General features: G+C 43.3%; 1 protein-coding gene across 6 annotated transcripts in view; it reads right to left on the bottom strand.

Annotated features, from left to right (window-relative positions):
• Positions 1–2550: 2550 nt before the first annotated feature.
• LOC129696409 (proteoglycan 4-like) overlaps positions 2551–19926 on the bottom strand; it is a 33714-nt gene continuing 16338 nt past the window's right edge. For 5 of the 6 annotated variants that reach the window (XM_055634272.1, XM_055634276.1, XM_055634273.1 and 2 more), the window contains 2 exons: positions 8087–13759; positions 2551–3626 (listed from right to left, as the gene is read on the bottom strand). In XM_055634272.1, the coding sequence (XP_055490247.1) occupies positions 2734–3626; positions 8087–13759 (6566 nt within the window). In that variant the 3' untranslated portion in view covers positions 2551–2733. The remainder of the gene's footprint in view (positions 3627–8086; positions 13760–19926) is intronic. The other variant, XM_055634277.1, reaches the window with a different exon arrangement.

Here is a 19926-nt window from a genome sequence, read left to right as displayed (position 1 = left end):
GTCCTGCCTCAAGACCCATCTCTTCACCTCTGCCTATCCTTAGCCCCACGTCCCCCTCCCTTTTCATCTGTGCTTGAATTGCCTCATATTGTGTTTTGAATTGAATTCTGTCTTTAATTTGTGTACTAGTTATGTCTCTACTATTTATTTCATTCCGCTTACATGTTTTTCCTCTATTTGCTAAATTTTTGTAAGGTGTCCTTGAGACTCTTGAAAGGCGCCCATAAATAAAATTTATTATTATTATTATTATTATTATTATCGCAACTTCTCATAAAATAAAGATCAAACTTCAAACTGGTAAGTTCTCATTTAATCTTTCCATTAAATATCATCTGCCATGCATCTGCCCACTCACCCAACCTGTCCAAGTCACCCTGCATTCTCATAGCATCCTCCTCACAGTTCACACTGCCACCCAGCTTTGTGTCATCTGCAAATTTGCTAATGTTACTTTGAATCCCTTCATCTAAATAATTGATGTATATTGTAAATAGCTGTCATCCCAGCACCGAGCCTTGCGGTACCCCACTAGCCACTGCCTGCCATTCTGAAAGGAACCCGTTAATCCCTACTCTTTGTTTCCTGCCTGCCAACCAATTTTATATCCATGTCAGCACTCTACCCGAATACCGTGTGCCCTAATTTTGCCCACTAATCTATGTGGGATCTTATCAAATGCTTTCTGAAAGTCCAGGTACACTACATCCACTGGCTCTCCCTTGTCCATTTTCCCAGTTACACACACCCTCAAAAAATTCCAGAATATTAGTCAAGCATGATTTCCCCTTCGTAAATCCATGCTGACTCGGACCAATCCTGTTACTGCTATCCAAATGTGCCCCTACTCCAGCATCATTCCCACCACCGATGTCAGGCCAACTGGTCTATAATACCCTGTTTTCTCTCTCCCGCCTTTCTTAAAAAGTGGGATAACATTAGCTACCATCCAATCCACAGGAACTGATCTATGGAACATTGGAAAATTATCACCAATGTGTCCACGATTTCTAGAGCCACTTCCTTAAGTACCCTGGGATGCAGACCATTAGGCCCTGGGGATTTATCAGCCTTCAGTCCCATCAGTCTACCCAACACTATTTCCTGCCTAATGTGGATTTCCTTCAGTTCCTCCGTCACCCCAGATCCTCTGGCCACTAGTATATCAGGAAGATTGTTTGTGTCCTGTAGTGAAGGATCTAAAGTACCCGTTCAACTCATCTGCCATTTCCTTGTTCCCCATAATAAATTTCCTCTTTTCAGTCTTCAAGGGTCCAACTTTAGTCTTTACTATTTTTTCTTCTTCACATACCTAAAGAAGCTTTTACTATCCTTTATATTCTTGGCTAGCTTACCTTCGTACCTCATCTTTCCTGCCCGTATTACCTTTTTAGTTATCTTCTGTTACTCTTTAAACATTAACTAATCCTCTTCCTTCCCGCTCATCTTTGCTACGTTGTACTTCTCTTTTATATTTATATTGTCCCTGACGTCTTGTCAGCCATGGTCGCCCCTTACTCCCCTTGGAATATTTCTTCCTCTTATGAATGAACTGATCCAGCACCTTCTGTATTATTCCCAGAAATACCTGCCATTGTCATCCCTGCTGGGGTATCTTTCCAGTCAACTTTGGCCAGCTCCTCCCTCTTGGCTCCATAGTCCTCTTTATTCAAGTAACACTGACACCTCCGATTTACCCTTCTCCCTCTCCAATTGTAGATTAAACGTGACCATATTATGGTCACTACTTCCTGATGGCTCCTTAACCTCAAATTCCTTTATCAAATCCGGTTCATTACATAACACTAAATCCAGAATTGCCTTCTCCCTGGTAGGTTCCAATACAAGCTGCTCTAAGAATCCTCTACGGAGACACTCCACAAGCTCCCTTTCTTGGGATCCAGTACCAACCTGATTTTCCCAGTCTACCTGCATGTTGAAATCTCCCATAACAACTGTAGCATTACCTTTACTACATACCAATTTTAACTCCTGATTCAACTTGCACCCTATATCCAGACTACTGTTTGGGGGCCTGCAGATAAGTCCCATTAGGGTATTTTTACCCTTACAATTCCTTAGTTCTATCCATGCTGACTCCAAGTCTCCTGTTTCAATGTCACCACTTGCAAGGGACTGAATTTCATTCCTCACCAACAGAGCTACCCCACCCCCTCTGCATACCTGTCTGTCTTTTCGATAGGACGTATATCCTTGAATATTCAGTTCCCAGCCCTGGCCCTCTTGCAGCCATGTCTCTAATTCCCACAATATACTTGCCAATTTCTAACTGAGCCTCAAGCTCGTCCACTGTATTTCTTATACTTTGCGCATTCATATACAACACTTTGACCTCGGTATTCACCACCCCCCTTTGGCACCGTTGACAATTGGCCCTGACCTTACTCTCTTATGCCTTCTTGAACTTTCATTCCCATTAATTCGGGAGTCATTTGTAACTTTTCCTGTACTCACTTCCCCTTCAACTCCATCTTTATACTCCCAATTTGTCAATAGGAATTTCTATCTAGAATTTTTTAAGAAATGGGAACTAATTGGCAATTAGATCTTTATTGCACAGATTCTTACAAGTTTCTTTAAAGTACCAGGATTCACTATCATAACTATTGTCTTCAGCCTTCTCTTGTGTTTTGCTTAAGAAGACATACCCTAGGCTATCTTTCCACACAGATTCGAAGAGGGTAGAATGCATTGTTGTCCCGGTTCTGTCATTTATTCTTCTTTTGATTCTACTGCTTCTGCTTCTGCTTCCGCTTCTACTTCTGGTTCTGGCGTTTTTGCTTCTGGACTTGTTGATTCTGGATCTGCCTCTGGTGTCTTTGTACCTGCTGCATCTGGGGTCTTCACTCCGGGACTTGTTGCTTCTGGTGTTGTTTCTACAGGCATTGTTGCTTCTGGTGATTTGCCTTCAGGTGATGTTGCTTCTGGAGTTTTTGTTCCAGGTGAAGTTGCTCCAGGTGTGGTTCCTTCTGGGGATTTTTTCCCAGGTGATGCAGCACCTGGAGTCGTTGCTTCTGGGGATTTTTTTCCTGGTGATGCAGCTCCTGGTGCTGTTGCTTCTGGAGATTTTGTCCCAGGTGCCCCTGGTTCTGGAGATTTTGTCCCTGGTGAGGTCGCTTCTGGAGATTTTGCTGTTGTTGTTGGTTCTGGAGATTTTGCTGCTGCTGGAGTCGCTTCTGGAGATTTCGATGGGCATGTTCCTTCTGGGGTAGAGTCTGCTTTTCGTTGTTGCTTCTCATCTGCAGTTTGTTCCTTAGACATTACATCAGCAAGATTTTTAATACTGCCAATTAAATCATCCATCTTAGTTCCCAACTCATCAATTCTACCATATACCAATTTAAAGCCCTTATCAACCATGCAGGGCAATTGCTTGTCCTTGCCCTCAGCATTCTTTTCCTCAGGACAAGATGCAACAAGATCCTCTTCTGCAGAATGAGCCTTTGCATCTGCTGCTTCCTTTGAAGAAGCTTGAGCTAGATGGCAATGTGGAGTGGAGTCTGCTGTCTTTTCCTCAGTGAGGGGAGGTGTTGTGGCCTCATCTTTGCTAGACGAATTTAATTGGCAGCCACCATCATCGACAGTCTGTTCAGGTTTCTGAATACCTATATTGGAGAGCAAACATCATGTAAATGGAATCAAAATGGATGTAAACAACAATAACAATAACAATGTCGGGAGGATACTCAACTGGAGTACTGATAGTTGGAGCTACTGATATTTGCAGAGGGTGTAGCAAGGTCATGGTTAGGAAAAGTGTGTGTGAGGAAAGGCTACACACTGACAGATACAGATCGATAGTAGCAATTGGAATGAATAATGGATTATTGAAGGAGCACAGCTTGACCTCAGGTTACGGACTGGTTTTTGATGCTGAATAGACAGTAGCCGAAGAAAATAAGACGATTGTGATGGTGATTTGAATGAGCAAAGGACAGAGTGCTGTAGCCTGGAGTTTAGGAGTTGGCTGGGAATTGTCAAGAAAAAATGATTATTTTCCTGTGAGTTTAGAGTCAATGTGTCATACAGCACAAAAACAGGCTCCTTGGTCCAACCCATCCATGCCAACCAGGTTTTATAATAGAAGCTAGTACAGTGCCTGCGTTTGGCCCATATCCTTCTAAACCATTGCCATCCACGTAGCTGTCTAAATGTCTTTTAAACATTGACAATGTGCCCACCTCTACAGCTTCCTCTGGCAGCTTGTTCCAATTTTGTAGAACCCTCTGTATAAAGAAATTGCTCCTGCAGCTCTCTGATAAATGATTCCCCTTTCACCTTAAATCCATGCAATTGGTAAAGTCTAGTGGAAAAGAAAGCTTGATAGCAATTCATATGGTTGGCTGATCTTGCATGGTTAACTGTGTGTTAATTAATAACTGGGGCTAATGATGTAACGGAGCACATTGTTCATCCCAATTTAGAATCATTTAGCCCAGTGAATCTATGCCCATTCTCAAGAGTAACCCAGTCATTTGTGTTTAGGAAGGAACTGCAGATGCTAGTTTAAACCGAAGATAGGCCCAAAATGATGGAGTAACTCAGCGGGACAGGCAGCATCTCTGGTGAGAAGGAATGGGTGACGTTTCGGGTCGAGACCCATCTTCAAGCTCATGTCAGGGGAGAGGGAGATACATAGATAAGGTCTGTAAAGTGTGAAAACAGGACAAAGGGAATGGAGATCAAGGAAAATGTAGAATAGATCATTGTTAGCTGGGAGAAGGTAACAACAAAGCAAAAATGTAATTGGAGATGGTAAGACTGATCGGTGAACTGGGAAGGGGGAAGGATGGAGTGAGAAGGAAAGCAAGGGTTACGTGAAGTTAGAGAAGTCAATGTTCATACCACTGGGGTGTAAGCTGCCGAAGCGTAATATGAGGTGCTGTACCTCAAATTTGCGCTGGGCCTCACTCTAACAATGAAGGAGGCCCAGGACAGAAACGTCAATGTGGGAATGGGAGGGGGAGTTAAAGTGTTTAGCAACGGGAGATCAGGTAGGTTTAAGCAGACTTTCCAGAGATGCTGCCTGTCCCGCTGAATTACCGCAGCATTTTGGGTCCAGCTAAAGTTGTTTAGTTTAGAGCTACAGCATGGAAACATGCTCTTTGACCCATTAAGTCCACACCAACCATCGATCACCCTTTCACACTAGTTATGTTATCCCACATTCACATCCACTCTCTACACACTTGGGACAATTTCCAGGGGCCAATTAACCTACAAACCTGCACGTCTTTGGGATGTGGGTGGAAACTCTGGGGAAACTTTCTGAGGAAACCCACTAACATAGGGAGAACGTGAAATCTCCCCACAGACAGCACCAAAAGTCTCTGGTGCCTTAAGGCAGCAGCTCACAAGCTCGGGTACAATATCCCTCTATTAATTTTCACCGATTTAGCTTAGAGAGGTCAGTCTACGTGGTTGTGCAGGTGGTTGAAGCAGAGCCAATAAGGGAGTTCAAGAGTGAACTAGTCATCCCACTTTTCTCATAGCTCTGTAAGCTAGAGAGTTCTAGATAATGATCACTGTGTAATAAAATATGTTGCTCACATCTAAGAACATTAGAAATTAAAGCAGGGTAGGCCATATGGTTCTTTGAGGGTGCTTCTCTATTCAAAAAGGAGATCAAGGATCAAGAAGATTCTAATTTTGTCTCAGCTCCACTTTCCTGCTTGTTCTCCATAATCCTCGACTACCCCTACTGGGCAAAAATCTACCAAATCAGCTTTGAATATATTTAATGATCCAACCTTCACAATTCAAAAAAATCGCAATTCCCTGAGTATAAATTCCTCCACATTACCATCTTGAGTGGGACTCTTATTCTAAAACTAGAAGTGCTAGTTCCGATGCTTACACATTAAAAAAAAAAACTTTTATTCTCGTACTCTCATTCCTGCCATTTTCCTAAACTGCTCATCTGGATAAGAAACTCCCTTCATTCCAGGAGTTGTTTCCAAATTAATTTTATTCCTCATACACCTATGAGCATGGAAACAGGCCTTTCGGCCTGGCTTGTCCATGCCGATCTGGTTGGCATTCAAGCCCCTCCAATTCCAAACGTTTCCTCTGAGAAACATTATTTAAAATTATTCGGATTGGATTTGACTTGTATGCTTTGTATATTTGAAGCATCACCACCACTTGTTTTTTCAATTCCTGTTAAATTAAGGCTAACTTCCTTTAGTCAATGCAAATGGATTTTAGTGATTGTTGTACAAAGATGCTTAAATATCTTTACCCCAACATAGATCCTATCCTGCTCCTGCTCCCTCAACTATATGAAAAAAATATACATTTCTTTTCACAATGAATTCCATGTCATATCTGTTCATTTTGCTTTAGCTGCATCCATACAACTCACGGTACATGCTAATTCATGAAATTTAGGTACAATTTTACGTTCCCTCAAAACACATGCTGGAGAACCTCAATGGGTCAGGTAACATCTGTGGAGGGAATGGAGAGATGATGTTTCAGGTTGAGACCGTTTTTCAAAATGATGGAGTGTGGGAGAAGAAAGCTGGAGGTGGGGTAGTGAAGAGCATGGCAAGTGAGGGAGAGGAGTGACTGGCAGATGGGTGCAGATTGTGACAGAGCAGAGTTGAAAAGAAGATAAAAAGGTGTCAGACAAGGAGAGGAGTGAAATATAAAGGCTGAGGGATATGGGAGGAAGGAGATAGGTGGAGGGGAGAGAGGGGGAGCATGGAAATATGAGGCTGGATGCTGAGTTCCCTCATGAATGTTTTTCGACAAAAGAGTTTAAACTTCACATATTTTACCCTTTTGTCACATGCAGTATTTCTCCTCCATCTTCCTAACTTTACATTACCCACTTAAAAATAAACCAATGCCAATACACTTAAATTGTAACAAAAATAACAACATATAACACTTAAAAAAGGATCTGCACTGGCTTCAAAATAAACGGGGCAGGCTGATTGGCCATTTTGGATAGGGGAATGCCAGGTTGTTTTTATAGTATGATCTCATTAACTCATCGCACGCCACTTTCCAAACCACAACGGCCTGAAAGACAATGGAAATTGGTTGTCATAGTCATAGAGTGATGCAGCGTGGCAACAGGCCCTTCGGCCCAACTTACCGACACCTGCCAACATATCCCAGCTACACTAATCCCACCTGCCAGCGTTTGGCCCGTATACCTCCAAACCTGTCCTATATCCATGTACCTGTCTAAATTTTTCTCAAATGTTAGGATAGTCCTTGCATCAACCACCACCTCTGGCAGCTTGTTCCATACCCCCGCCACCCTTTGTGTGAATAAGGTACCCCGCAGATTCCAATTAAATGTTTTTCCCTTCATCTTGAACTTGATTCACCTACTATGGGCAAGAGACTCTGTGCATCTACCCGATCTATTCCCTTCTTGTACGCCCTTTGTAATCACATGGTTGGAAACCAAAGAGAAACCAAGAGTCTTTGGTTATTTGTAATTGATTGTGTTGTTCTTTGGAAAAGGATGGGATTGTCTACAGGGATAATGGTAGATAACATGGTTAAGACATGGGGATGTCAACTTCTGAAGCTAAATGAGCATTCCTGCAATATCTGGATCATGAGGAAATGTGGGGAAAAAAACTATGGATCTGGGATTTATTTCTTGGCAATTCTCTCTAGGCAGAGACACCTACACAGCTCTTCAGTCTGGCCTTGGGTGACAACAGTAGTTGTAGTGATGCTATATTTAAATATAATTTCTACCCTTTCCTTAATATTACATTAAACCCCTAAGTTGAAACAAAGGAATGTATAGGGATGTGTTGGGAGAATGTATACTAAGCTCAGCATCGATTGGTCAGTTATAAATCCAGAGCAGGTATACGATTTTAAGTGGATGACTTTGTCAAGTGCAAATTTGAAAATTTAGTCAGTGGGATATAGTTGAAAGCAAGTTGTCAATTCCCCAACCTATTTTAACTACTAGTATCTCCTTTAGACTGACAACGTTCATTGTTCGGTAGAAAGATATGACTGATCAACATTTTCTTTCTTATTCTTTGGTTAAAATCATTTAATCTTCAAATATCTGAATCTTCCTTACCGGCACACGCTTCGCTAGTGGATGTTTTATCCTGTGCATCCCCTTCTGATTTATCACATACAGAATCTGTGGAGCTATGACAGGATGTATCCTCTTCAGATGGAGGACAGGGTGATGCTTGCTCAGGTTTCTTATCTTCCACTGCTGCTTCCTCATAAGAACACGCATCAGCCTCTGCTTCTTCTTTAGGTGGCTCCTCTTTATCGCAAACTGCTTCAGGTTCATCCTTCAATTCATCCTTCAAATGGATTTCTGACACTTGGTGCATTGTGGTTTCATGGTAAGTTACAGGTTCAACGCAAGTTGCTGAATCACTGTAGTTCACAATGCAACATTTTGTGGAAAGGTGCATGAAAATAGGCTTATTAGTGGGTACTGTGTCATAATTACCTCCATCAGGACTTCCTTGCTGATAATGTGGGGCCTTGCATATACTGTTCTGTGGACTAAAAGTTGTTGATGCCTCAGTTGACGTATTATATGGTGGACCATCTGCAGAAGATGGAGCTTTATACAAGCACTGCAAAGTGGGAGCCTGGATATCTTGACCACTTGTTGAATTTTGACTAGAGGCTTTTGAGGCACATTCTAAACATGTCCCGCATGGTTTATTAGATTCTTGATCAGTAGATGAATCCTTTCTACATTGATCACATGCATGTTCTTGGTCAGCCATTGAAACATTGCTAATAGGTTTAGATGCAGCCTTCTTGCATTGTTCACATGAAGGATCTTGACAACCAAATGAGATAGCGCGACTCGGACCTGACGAATAATCTTTTTTACACTGATCACATGAGTGTTCTTGAAAACTAGACGAGGCATTGCTACTTGGAGCCGAGGAATAGACTTGTTGGGTAGATGACTCCTTCTTACATTGATCACATGTGTGTTCTTGACAAACAGACTCGCCTATTGGAGCCGATGAATAATCTTGAGCAGATGATGTCTTCCTACAGAGATCACATGAATGATCTTGACAACTCGAAGAAGCATTGGTACTTGGAGCAGATGAATAATCTTGACAGGTGGAGGACATCTTCGCACACTGATCACATGAATGGTCCTGGCAACTAGATGAGGCGTTCGTACTTAGACCAGGTGAATAATCTTGACAAGTTGAGGACACTTTCCTGCACTGATCACAAGCATGTTCCTGACAGCTAGATGAGGCATTTGTACTTAGAGCAGATGAATACTCTGGCCGTGTGGAGGACACCTTCCTACACTGATCACATGCATCCTCCTGACAACTGGATGAGGCAGTAGCACTTGGAGCAGCTGAAAATTCTGGATGTGTAGAAGATGCCTTTCGACACGTATCGCATGTATTGTCCTGGCAACTGGATGAGGCATTAGCACTTGTACCAGTTGAAAATTCTGGACGTGTGGAAGACGCCTTTCGACACAGATCGCATGAATGGTCCTGGCAACTGGATGAGGTGTTAGCACTTGCAGCATTTGAAAACTCTGGACGTGTGGAAGACGCCTTTCGACATGTATCGTATGTATTGTCCTGGCAAATGGATGAGGCGTTAGCACTTGCAGCAGTTGAAAACTCTGGATGCGTGGAAGACGCCTTTCGACACATATCGCATGTATGTTCCTGGCAACTGGATGAGGCGTTAGCACTTGTAGCAGTTGAAAATTCTGGACGTGTGGAAGACGCCTTTCGACACAGATCGCATGTATGGTCCTGGCAACTGGATGAGGCGTTAGCACTTGCAGGAGTAGAAAATTCTGGACCAGATGAGGATGACATCCTGCATTGATCACATGAATGTTCTTGACAACCATCTGAAAGATCATTGCTTGGAACAGACAAGACTGCTTGACAGGTGGATGATCTTTTCTTGCATTGATTACATGAAGGGTCCTGGCAACCTGTGGACTGATCACCACCTGGAACAGACAAGAACTTTTGATTGGTTGATGACTTCTTCTTACATTGGTCACATGAATGTTCTTCACAAATAGATGAGAGATCACCACTTGGAGCAGATGAGACCCGTTGAGAGGTTGATGACTGCTTCTTACATTGATCACAAGAATGTTCTTGACAATCGCCTGAGACATCATCATTTGGTGCAGAGAAGACAACTAAACAAGTGGATGACTTTTTCTTGCATTGATTACATGATGCATCTTGGCAGCCTGTGGACAGATCAGTGCTTGGAACAGTGGAGAACTGTTGATTGGTTGATGACGTCTTCTTACATTGGTCACATGAATGTTCCTCACAGAGATCACCACTTGGAGCAGATGAAACCCGTTGAGAAGTTGATGACCTCTTGCACTGGTCACAAGAATGTTCCTCGCTAGCAGAAGAAACATCGCCACTTTGAGCAGAACACAACTCCTGACAGGTAGATGATTTTTTCTTGCACTGGTCACAAGAATGTTCCTCGCTAGTAGAAGAAACATTGCCACTAGGAGCACTGGACAACTCCTGACAGGTGGATGATTTCTTTTTGCACTGGTCACACGAATGTTCCTCGCAAACAGAAGAAACCTCGCCACTTGGAGCAGAGGACAACTTCTGACAGGTAGATGATTTCTTCTTGCACTGATCACACGAATGTTCGCCATTTGCAGAAGAGACATCACCACTATTAGCGGAGGATAATGCTTGATCAGTAGATGACCACTTGCACTGATCACATGAATGTTCCTCACAGACTGGTGAGAGATTACCACTTGCACCAGACAGAAATTGACTGCCAGATGACTTCTTCTTGCACACATCACATGAATGTTCTTCACAAACAGGTGAGACGTTGCCACTTGGACCGGAGGATCTTTGTGTATAACTATCTGACTTCTTACACTGATCACACGAATGTTCCTCACAAACAGCTGATACATTGCCACTTGGAGCGCCGGATACTTGTTGACGAGTATCTGACTTTTTGCACTGATCGCATGAATGTTCCTCACAGACTGGTGAGAGATTACCACTTGCACCGGACAAAAACTGTTGACTGCCAGAAGACTTTTTCTTACATAGATCACAAGAATGATCCTCACAAACAGCTGAGACGTTGCCACTTGGAGCGGAGGATACCTGTTGGTAACTATCTGACTTCTTACACTGATCGCATGAATGATCCTCACAAACAGCTGATACGTTGCCACTTGGAGCAGAGGATACTTGTTGACGGGTATCTGACTTCTTGCACTGATCGCATGAATGATCCTCACAAACAGGCGATACATTGCCACTTGGAGCAGTAGATACTTGTTGAGTATCTGACTTCTTACACTGATCGCATGAATGTTCCTCACAAACAACTGAGACATTGCCACTTGGAGCGGTGGATACTGGACGTGTATCTGACTTCTTACACTGATCGCATGAATGATCCTCACAAATAATTGACACATTGCCACTTGGAGCGGAGGATACTGGATGAGTGTCTGACTTCTTACACTGATCGCATGAATGATCCTCACAAATAACTGACACATTGCCACTTGGAGCGGAGGATACTGGATGAGTGTCTGACTTCTTACACTGATCGCATGAATGATCCTCACAAATAACTGAGACATTGCCACTTGGGGCTGTGGATACTGGACGGGTATCTGACTTCTTGCATTGATCGCATGAATGTTCTTCGCAAACAGCTGCAACATTGCCACTTGGAGCGGAGGATACTGGACGGGTATCTGACTTCTTGCATTGATCGCATGAATGTTCCTCACAAACAGCTGCAACATTGCCACTTGGAGCTGAGGATACTAGATGGGTATCTGACTTCTTGCATTGATCACATGAATGTTCCTCGCAAACAGCTGCGACAATGCCACTTGGAGCGGAGAATACTGCTTCAGAAGTTGATTTTTTGCATTGATCACAAGAATGTTCTTCACAAACTGCTGCAACATCTTCATCACATGGCTCAGAGGTTACTAGTTGAGATGTTGACTTCTTACACTGATCACATGAATGTTCCTCACAAACTGATAAGACGTCACCACTTGGAGCAGAGGATAATTGTTGACGACTAGTTGACTTCTGCTTGCACATATCACATGAATGTTCTTTACAATCAACCGCAATATCACCACTTGGAGCAGCTGATAACCTTTTACGAGATAACTTCTTGCATTGATCACACAAATGTTCTTTACAATCAGCTGCAACATCACCACTTGGAGCAGATACAGGCAGCTGAGTAGATGACTTCTTCTTGCACTCATCACATGAATGGTCTTGACACACAGTTGTGACTCCACCACTCGTAGATGTTTTGTCCTGACTCGTACAACGCTCACATGAATGTTCTTCACAGATAGATGTCGTACTGCCAGGAGCCATCTGATCTTGGTGAATGGATGGTACCTTCTTACACTGATCACATGAATGGTCCTCACAAATAATTAAGACATCGCCAGTTCCAGCAGCTGAAGTTTCTTGACGAACAGAGCTCATCCTTAACTCATCCTGTGGCGAAGGTGATTGGAGCCACACAGATGGTTGTTGGGCACGTCGAGATGAAATGTCGCCAACAGTTGATTTATAAACAGACTTGTCATCGATGGGTGGAGAACAACTGTCATATGCCAGAGGCACTGTTTGTTGATTCATTAATGGATATTGAGGTGATGAGGTTCGTTGATAAACAGGAGGAGATCTATTACTGTATTGAGATGGTAAGGGCTGGTAAACAACTGGACCAACATTTGCATATTGATGTGGCATCCCTTGATAATAAGGTTGAAATGGAGACGGTACAGGTTGTGCGTAAACAGGAGGGGACTGATATTGAGATGTCATTGATGGTTGGTAAGTAGCTGGGGTTTTTTGTTCATATTGAGGTGCGGCTGGGGACGTGCCCCGGCCTGAGGGAGATGATAATGAGCCAGGAGCCGGACAAATCTCCATGGTCTTGTTACTATAAGTCGTAGGTGCATGTTCTGTTTGAGGAGGTGAAGTCACCGTCTGCTGTGGAGATTCAGCTGCTGGTGAAACAGACATAGTCTTCCTGTCACCTGCAGAAGGCATGGTTACTTGTTGAACAGGTGATTTTGGTGGTTCATATGGGGGACGTATCATCTCTTGATGAATGGGTGTACTTTTAACCATGTAGTCGTATGGAGCAGGACATGGTAGAGGGCCTTGTCGAGGAGGCTGAGCCATAATTAGAGTTTCATATGGAAGAGGAACAGGTTCTTGACGAAGTGCTGGAGCTATAATCATAGGCTCAAATGGAGCAGGCATAGGTTCTTGAGTGAAATATGGGGCCCTAATATAAGGGTCATATGGAGCAGGTATCATTTCTTGATAATATGGAGCCCTAATCAAAGGCTCACACGGAATAGGTACAGGTTCATGACGAATGTATGGTGACCTCATCAAAGCTTCATAGGGAATAGGTGGGACATCTTGACGTATATATGGTACACGAGCCATATTGTCCTGTGGAGCTGGTACAGTTTGTTGCTGAGGGACAGTTTCGGGTGGAAGAGATGTTGGAGCTTGCTGCTGTGCTGAAGCGTTCCTTATCAAAGACATGGATGTTGAGGCTTCATGTCGCGTAGTAGGAGGGGCCTTTTCACCAAGGATTTTTGACATAATTTCCTGATTAATAAGTGAAGAATCCTTAGACACTGACTTAACAGGTTGATCATCGGAGACAGCTCGATGTGCCTTCTCATCAATATTTCCAGCTATTGTGGTTTGTAAAGAAAGAAGTAAAATTATTTAGTTACAGCAAGGTAAACACCGAATGTTAATAATATTTATAATTATAATGCACCTTTATTTACAGTATTCCTCTAAACATATTATAAACAGATTTGGGCTCACAGAATTACAAAGAAGTTACAGCAGAAACAGGCCACTTGATCTTTGTTGGTGTTTTGCTTCATACAGTGGCTTGCAAAAGTATTCATACTCCTTGAACTTTTCCACATTTTGTCACGTTACAACCACAAATGTAAATGTATTTTATTGGGATTGTATGTGATAGACCAACACAAAGTGGCGCATATTTGTGAAGTGGAAGGAAAATGATACATGGTTTTCAAATTTTTTTACAAATAAAAAACTGAAAAGTGTGGCGTGCAAAAGTATTCAGCCCCCTTTACTCTGATACCCCTAAATAAAATCCAGTGCAACCAATTGTCTTCAGAAGTCACCTAATTAGTAAATAGAGTCCACTTGTGTGTAATCTAATCTCAGTATAAATACAGCTGTTCTGTGAAGGCCTCAGAGGTTTGTTAGAGAACATTAGTGAACAAACAGCATCATGAATCCCAATGAAGTGCTTCGAAAGGCTGGTCCTCTTCCACATCAAATCCAGCATCCGTGCCTCACTGGACTCTCATCAATTTGCATACAGGGCAAATAGATCAACACAGGATGCCATCTCTCTGGCTCTTCACACTGTCCTGACTCACCTGGACAGACAGGGCACGTACGTGAGGATGCTCTTCATTGACTATAGCTGCATTCAATACGGTCATCCCCACCAAGCTCACCACCAAACTCCACCAGCTAAGCCTCAGCTCGCTGATATGCGATTGGATCCTGAACTTTCTGACGGAGCGACCGCAGGCAGTGAGACTGGGCCCGCACCTGTCCTCCACTATCACCCTGAGCACCGGCACACCATAGGGCTGTGTACTAAGCCTCATGCTCTACTCCCTCTTCACTCACGACTGTGTTCCTGCATTCGACACCAACACCACGTGAAGTTTGCAGACGACACAACAGTGATTGGGCTGATCACCAACGGTGATGAAACAAAATACAGAGCTGAGGTACAGAACCTGGCGGACTGGTGCACACGTAACAACTTGTCACTAAACACCTCCAAGACCAAGGAGCTGATTATTGACTTCAGGAGGTCCCATAATGGAGAATACGCCCCAATCTCCATTTACGGGGAAAGTGTGGAGTGTCCAGCTTTAATTTCTGGGCACTCACATTTCTGAGGACCTCACATGGTCCACCAACACCGCTGCGCTGGTCAAGAAGGCAGAGCAACGACTGTTCTTCCTGAGGACATTAAAAAAGACTGGTCTGCCCCAACAGCTGCTGACAACGTTCTACCGCTGCACCACAGAGAGCATATTAACGTATGGCGTCTCTGTGTGGTATCTCAGCTGCACGGAGGCGGAGAGGAGAGCTCTTCAGCGAGTCGTCCACAGAGCGCAGAGGATCATTGGGACACAGCTACCAGCCTTGGAGGGCATCTACTACACACGGTGCCTCAGGAAGGCCGTCAGCATCCATAAAGACTTCTCACACCCTTGTAACGGACTCCGGCAGACGTTACAAGACCTTCTACGCCCGAACCTCCAGACTCAGAAACAGCTTTATTCCCAGAGCTATAGCGGCTCTGAACTGGCCCTGCTGAGTGCCCCCCACCCCCCCTGGACTGTCTCCCTCGGATGGCCACGTCACACAGATTTATTTATTTAACTCTTTTTTTACATCGGTTGGAAGCTTCATACTAAATCTCGTTGCACTGACTTGCAATGATAATAAAATATATTATTATTATTATTATGAAGCCCAAGGAACACACCAGACAGGTCAGGGATAAAGTTGTGGAGAAGTTTAAAGCAGGGTTAGGTTATAAAAAAATATCCCAAGCTTTGAACATCTCACGGAGCACTGTTCAATCCATCATCCGAAAATGGAAAGAGTATGGCACAACTGCAAACCTACCAAGACATGGCCGTCCACCTAAACTGACAGGCCGGGCAAGGAGAGCATTGATCAGAGAAGCAGCATGGTAACTCTGGAGGAGCTGCAGAGATCCACAGCTCAGGTGGGAGAATCTGTCCACAGGACAACTATTAGTCGTGCACACCACAAATCGGGCCTTTATGGAAGAGTGGCAAGAAGAAAGCCATTGTTGAAAAAAAGCCATAAGAAGTCCCATTTGCAGTTTGCCACAAGCCATGTTGGGGACACAGCAAACATGTGGAGGAAGGTGCTCTGGTCAGATGAGACCAAAATATAAGTTTTTGGCCTAAATGCAAAACGCTATGTGCGGCGGAAAACTAACACTGCACATCACCCTGAACACACCATCCCCATTGTGAAACATGGTGGTGGCAGCATCATGCTGTGGGGATGCTTTTCTTCAGCAGGGACAGGGAAGCTGGTCAGAGTTGATGGGAAGATGGATGGAGCCAAATACAGGGCAATCTTTGAAGAAAACCTGCAAAAGACTTGAGACTGGGGCGGAGGTTCACCTTCCAGCAGGACAACGACCTTAAACATACAGCCAGAGCTACAATGGAATGGTTTAGATCAAAGCATATTAATGGGTTAGAATGGCCCAGTCAAAGTCCAGACCTAAATCCAATTGAGAATCTCTGGCAAGACTTGAAAATTGCTGTTCACAGATGCACTCCATCCAATCTGACTGAGCTTGAGCTATTTTGCAAAGAAGAATGGGCACAAATTTCAGTCTCTAGATGTGCAAAGCAGGTAGAGACATACCCCCAAAAGACTTGCAGCTGTAATTGCAGCGAAAGGTGGTTCTACAAAGTATTGATTCAGGGGGGCTGAATACTTTTGCACGCCACACTTTTCAGTTTTTTATTTGTAAAAAAATTTGAAAACCATGTATCATTTTCCTTCCACTTCACAATTATGCACCACTTTGTGTTGGTCTATCACATAAAATCCCAATAAAATACATTTACGTTTGTGGTTGTAATGTGACAAAATGTGGAAAAGTTCAAGGGGTATGAAAACTTTTGCAAGCCACTGTATATGTCTTTTCCCTACTTGTCACATATCCTCTATTCCTTTCTCCTTCATGTGCTTGCCTAAATTCCCTGTAAGTTCATCTAATTTATTTATTTGAGCCTTTCCATGTGATTTGCAAGTTCCTCATTCTAACTACTTCCTTTGTAAAGACATTTTATTGATTTCATTCACTTCAGCATTATTGCAAAGGCATTAGCAGGTTTTCCAGTGAGAAAGGTTGTGGATACTAGTAGCAATTGCTTCTACTATAGGATTTCTGTTGAGTCTTGTAAATCTGGAGAAGTCCAGTGAGCATCCTGATGGTCCGGTCGCCATTGATATTGTGTGCACAAACCTAGCTGAGAGTGGAGTATCTCAGAATTAACCTACCAGTGCATTCAGAACAGTTACACCCATTTTAAGGATGAAAGGTACCAGGATCAAATGTTAATGATGATTTATATTCCGTAAATTAGATGAAGCTGAAAATCTGTAATTGAAGAATCTTGAAATAGAGAATCGATTTTTTGAAATACTTTTTTCATTTGTAATTCTACTTATAAGATGCCTGTACTTGTTTTTGGCTGTTTCAGGATTGTCAGAGCATCTGCAGACACCTATTCCCCTCTCTCCCAACAAAAATTCTAGTTACTATGAAACATTTTTTTTTGTAGTTCTTCAGAATGCCTGAATTGGTTAACTTCTCATACTCTACAGACCAATCAAAACTTTGTTTAGCCAGAGGGTGGTGAATATGTGGAATCTATTGCCACAGACTGCGGTGGAAGCCAAGTCAATGGGTATTTTTGAAGTGGAAGTTGACAGGTTCTTGATTAGTAAAGGTGTCGAAGGTTACGGGGAGAAGGCAGCAGAATAGGGTTGAGAGGGAAAGATAGATCAGCCATGAATGAATGGCAGCGTAGACTTGATCGCCCGAAAGACCTAATTCTGATCCTATGACATATGAACTTTTGAGATCGATAATGGGCTGAGAGATGAGGCCGACTTCATTGGGGACCCTCAGTCTATATTTTATCAGGCTTTACTGGACTTTATCTTGTACGAAACGTTATTCCTTTGATCATGTATTTGTACACTGTGGAAGGCTTGATTATAATCATGTAGTCTTTTTGCAGACGGGATAGCATGCAACAAAAAAGCTTTTCACTGTTCCTCAATACACGTGACATCCATCATGCCTCTATGGTCTTTGTCCAGAAACAGCTGACTGCTTACTCAGAGTCATTGTTGACTGCACTAATGGAGGGCAACTTGATCTCGCCTCCTACGTTTCCACTGCAAAAGCTGAGTCTCTCCCAAAATGCGAGGAAAATGGAAGATTTTGCAGTTTACACAACATTCTACAGTATAAGACGGGTGAGAAACCTGGATTTGTTACCTTTTAGGGGAGCTATATTTGCCTATGTATTAATTAAACAAAAAAAAAACTGAATGTGACAGTTAAAGGCATAATTGTGAGAAAGATCAATGCAAAGACGTTTTACACGATCTGTCAATAAATGGTCTTCAGATTGAAAGGGTAATGTTAATGAGGTGCTGGAGTAACTCAGTGGGACAGGCAGCATCTCTGGAGAGAAGGAATGGGTGATGTTTCGGGTGGAGACCGTTAATTAGGTCTTTGGGAAACATTTGGGGACCACACCTTGCTCTTTTAATGCCATCAATCTGGGTATCTGTGAGAAAGTTGAGAGAAGAAAATGACTGGGAATCTTGATTTTTCACAAGAGTGGCATAAGAACAGCCATTCTAATGTGAAAAACACTCCACAGAGATATAAAGAAGAAGGGCACTATCCATGAAAGTAATGGAGTATTAATCTCACGGCATCCTGCAGAATTGGCCATTTACAGTTTAATGTTGCTGCCCAAATTAAGATTGCATGTTAATTTCTGTCTCCAAGATGTTTAAACAAAATATGCAATTAGAAAAATTTTAAGATTTGAATTTTCTTGGTATGTTAATCCTAAAGTGCAAAATGTTGAACAAAAATCCTACAGTTTAACAGAGGACTTGCTCTAACTGACATGCCTTTGTGGGGGACTGGATCATCGATGACCTTCATCACCCCCTCAAAAAACGGAATCAAGTTAGTAAGACCTGATCTGCCGCAGAAAAAGCCAAGTTGACTGTCTAAAGACCTGTGCGGACCAACTGGCGGGAGTTTTTACGGACCTTTTCAAGCTCTCACTTCTGAGGTCTGAGGTCCCCACCTGCTTTAAAAGGGCATCAATTATACCGGTGCCCAAGAAGAGTAAGGTGACGTGCCTCAATGACTATCGACCAGTGGCACTAACGCCGGTGGTGATGAAGTGCTTTGAGAGGTTGATCATGGAGCAAATCAACTCCTACCTCGACAAAAACCTGCACCTACTGCAGTTCGCATACCGCTACAACAGATCAACGATGGATGCGATCTCGCTGGCCCTCCACTCCGCACTGTACCACTTGGACAACAAAAACTCATATGTCAGGCTGTTATTCATTGATTACAGCTCGGCATTTAACACAATCATCCCCTACAAACTGGTCACCAAACTCACAGAACTGGGTCTCTGCGCATCCCTCTGCAACTGGATCCTCGACTTCCTCATCCACAGACCACAGTCTGTTCGTATTGGTGGAAATGTGTCAGCCTCGATAACAATCAGCACGGGAGCACCTCAAGGCTGCGTGCTCAGCCCCCTGCTGTACTCACTCTATACCCATGACTGCATAGCGAACCACAGTGCGAACTCCATCATCAAGTTCGCTGACGACACCACTATTGTGGGGCGTATCACTGATGGGGATGAGTCAGAATACAGAAGAGAGATCGAGCAATTGTCCATGTGGTGCCAGCGCAATAACCTGGCCCTCAACACCAGCAAAACCAAGGAACTGATTGTGGACTTTAGAAGGAGTAGGAGGGGGACCCACAGCCCCATTTATATCAACGGGTCGATGGTTGAAAGGGTCAAGAGCTTCAAATTCCTGGGCGTGTACATCTCTGAAGATGTTTCCTGGTCCGAGAACACTAACACAATTATCAAAAAAGCTCAACAGCGCCTCTACTTCCTGAGAAGATTACGGAGAGTCGGTTTGTCAAGGAGGAATCTCTCTAACT

Source organism: Leucoraja erinacea, chromosome 4 (assembly GCF_028641065.1).
Source record: "Leucoraja erinacea ecotype New England chromosome 4, Leri_hhj_1, whole genome shotgun sequence".
Classification (NCBI taxonomy): Eukaryota; Metazoa; Chordata; class Chondrichthyes; order Rajiformes; family Rajidae; genus Leucoraja; species Leucoraja erinaceus.
Note: the sequence above shows the minus strand (reverse complement) of the source record. Positions and strands in the feature narration are given on the sequence as shown.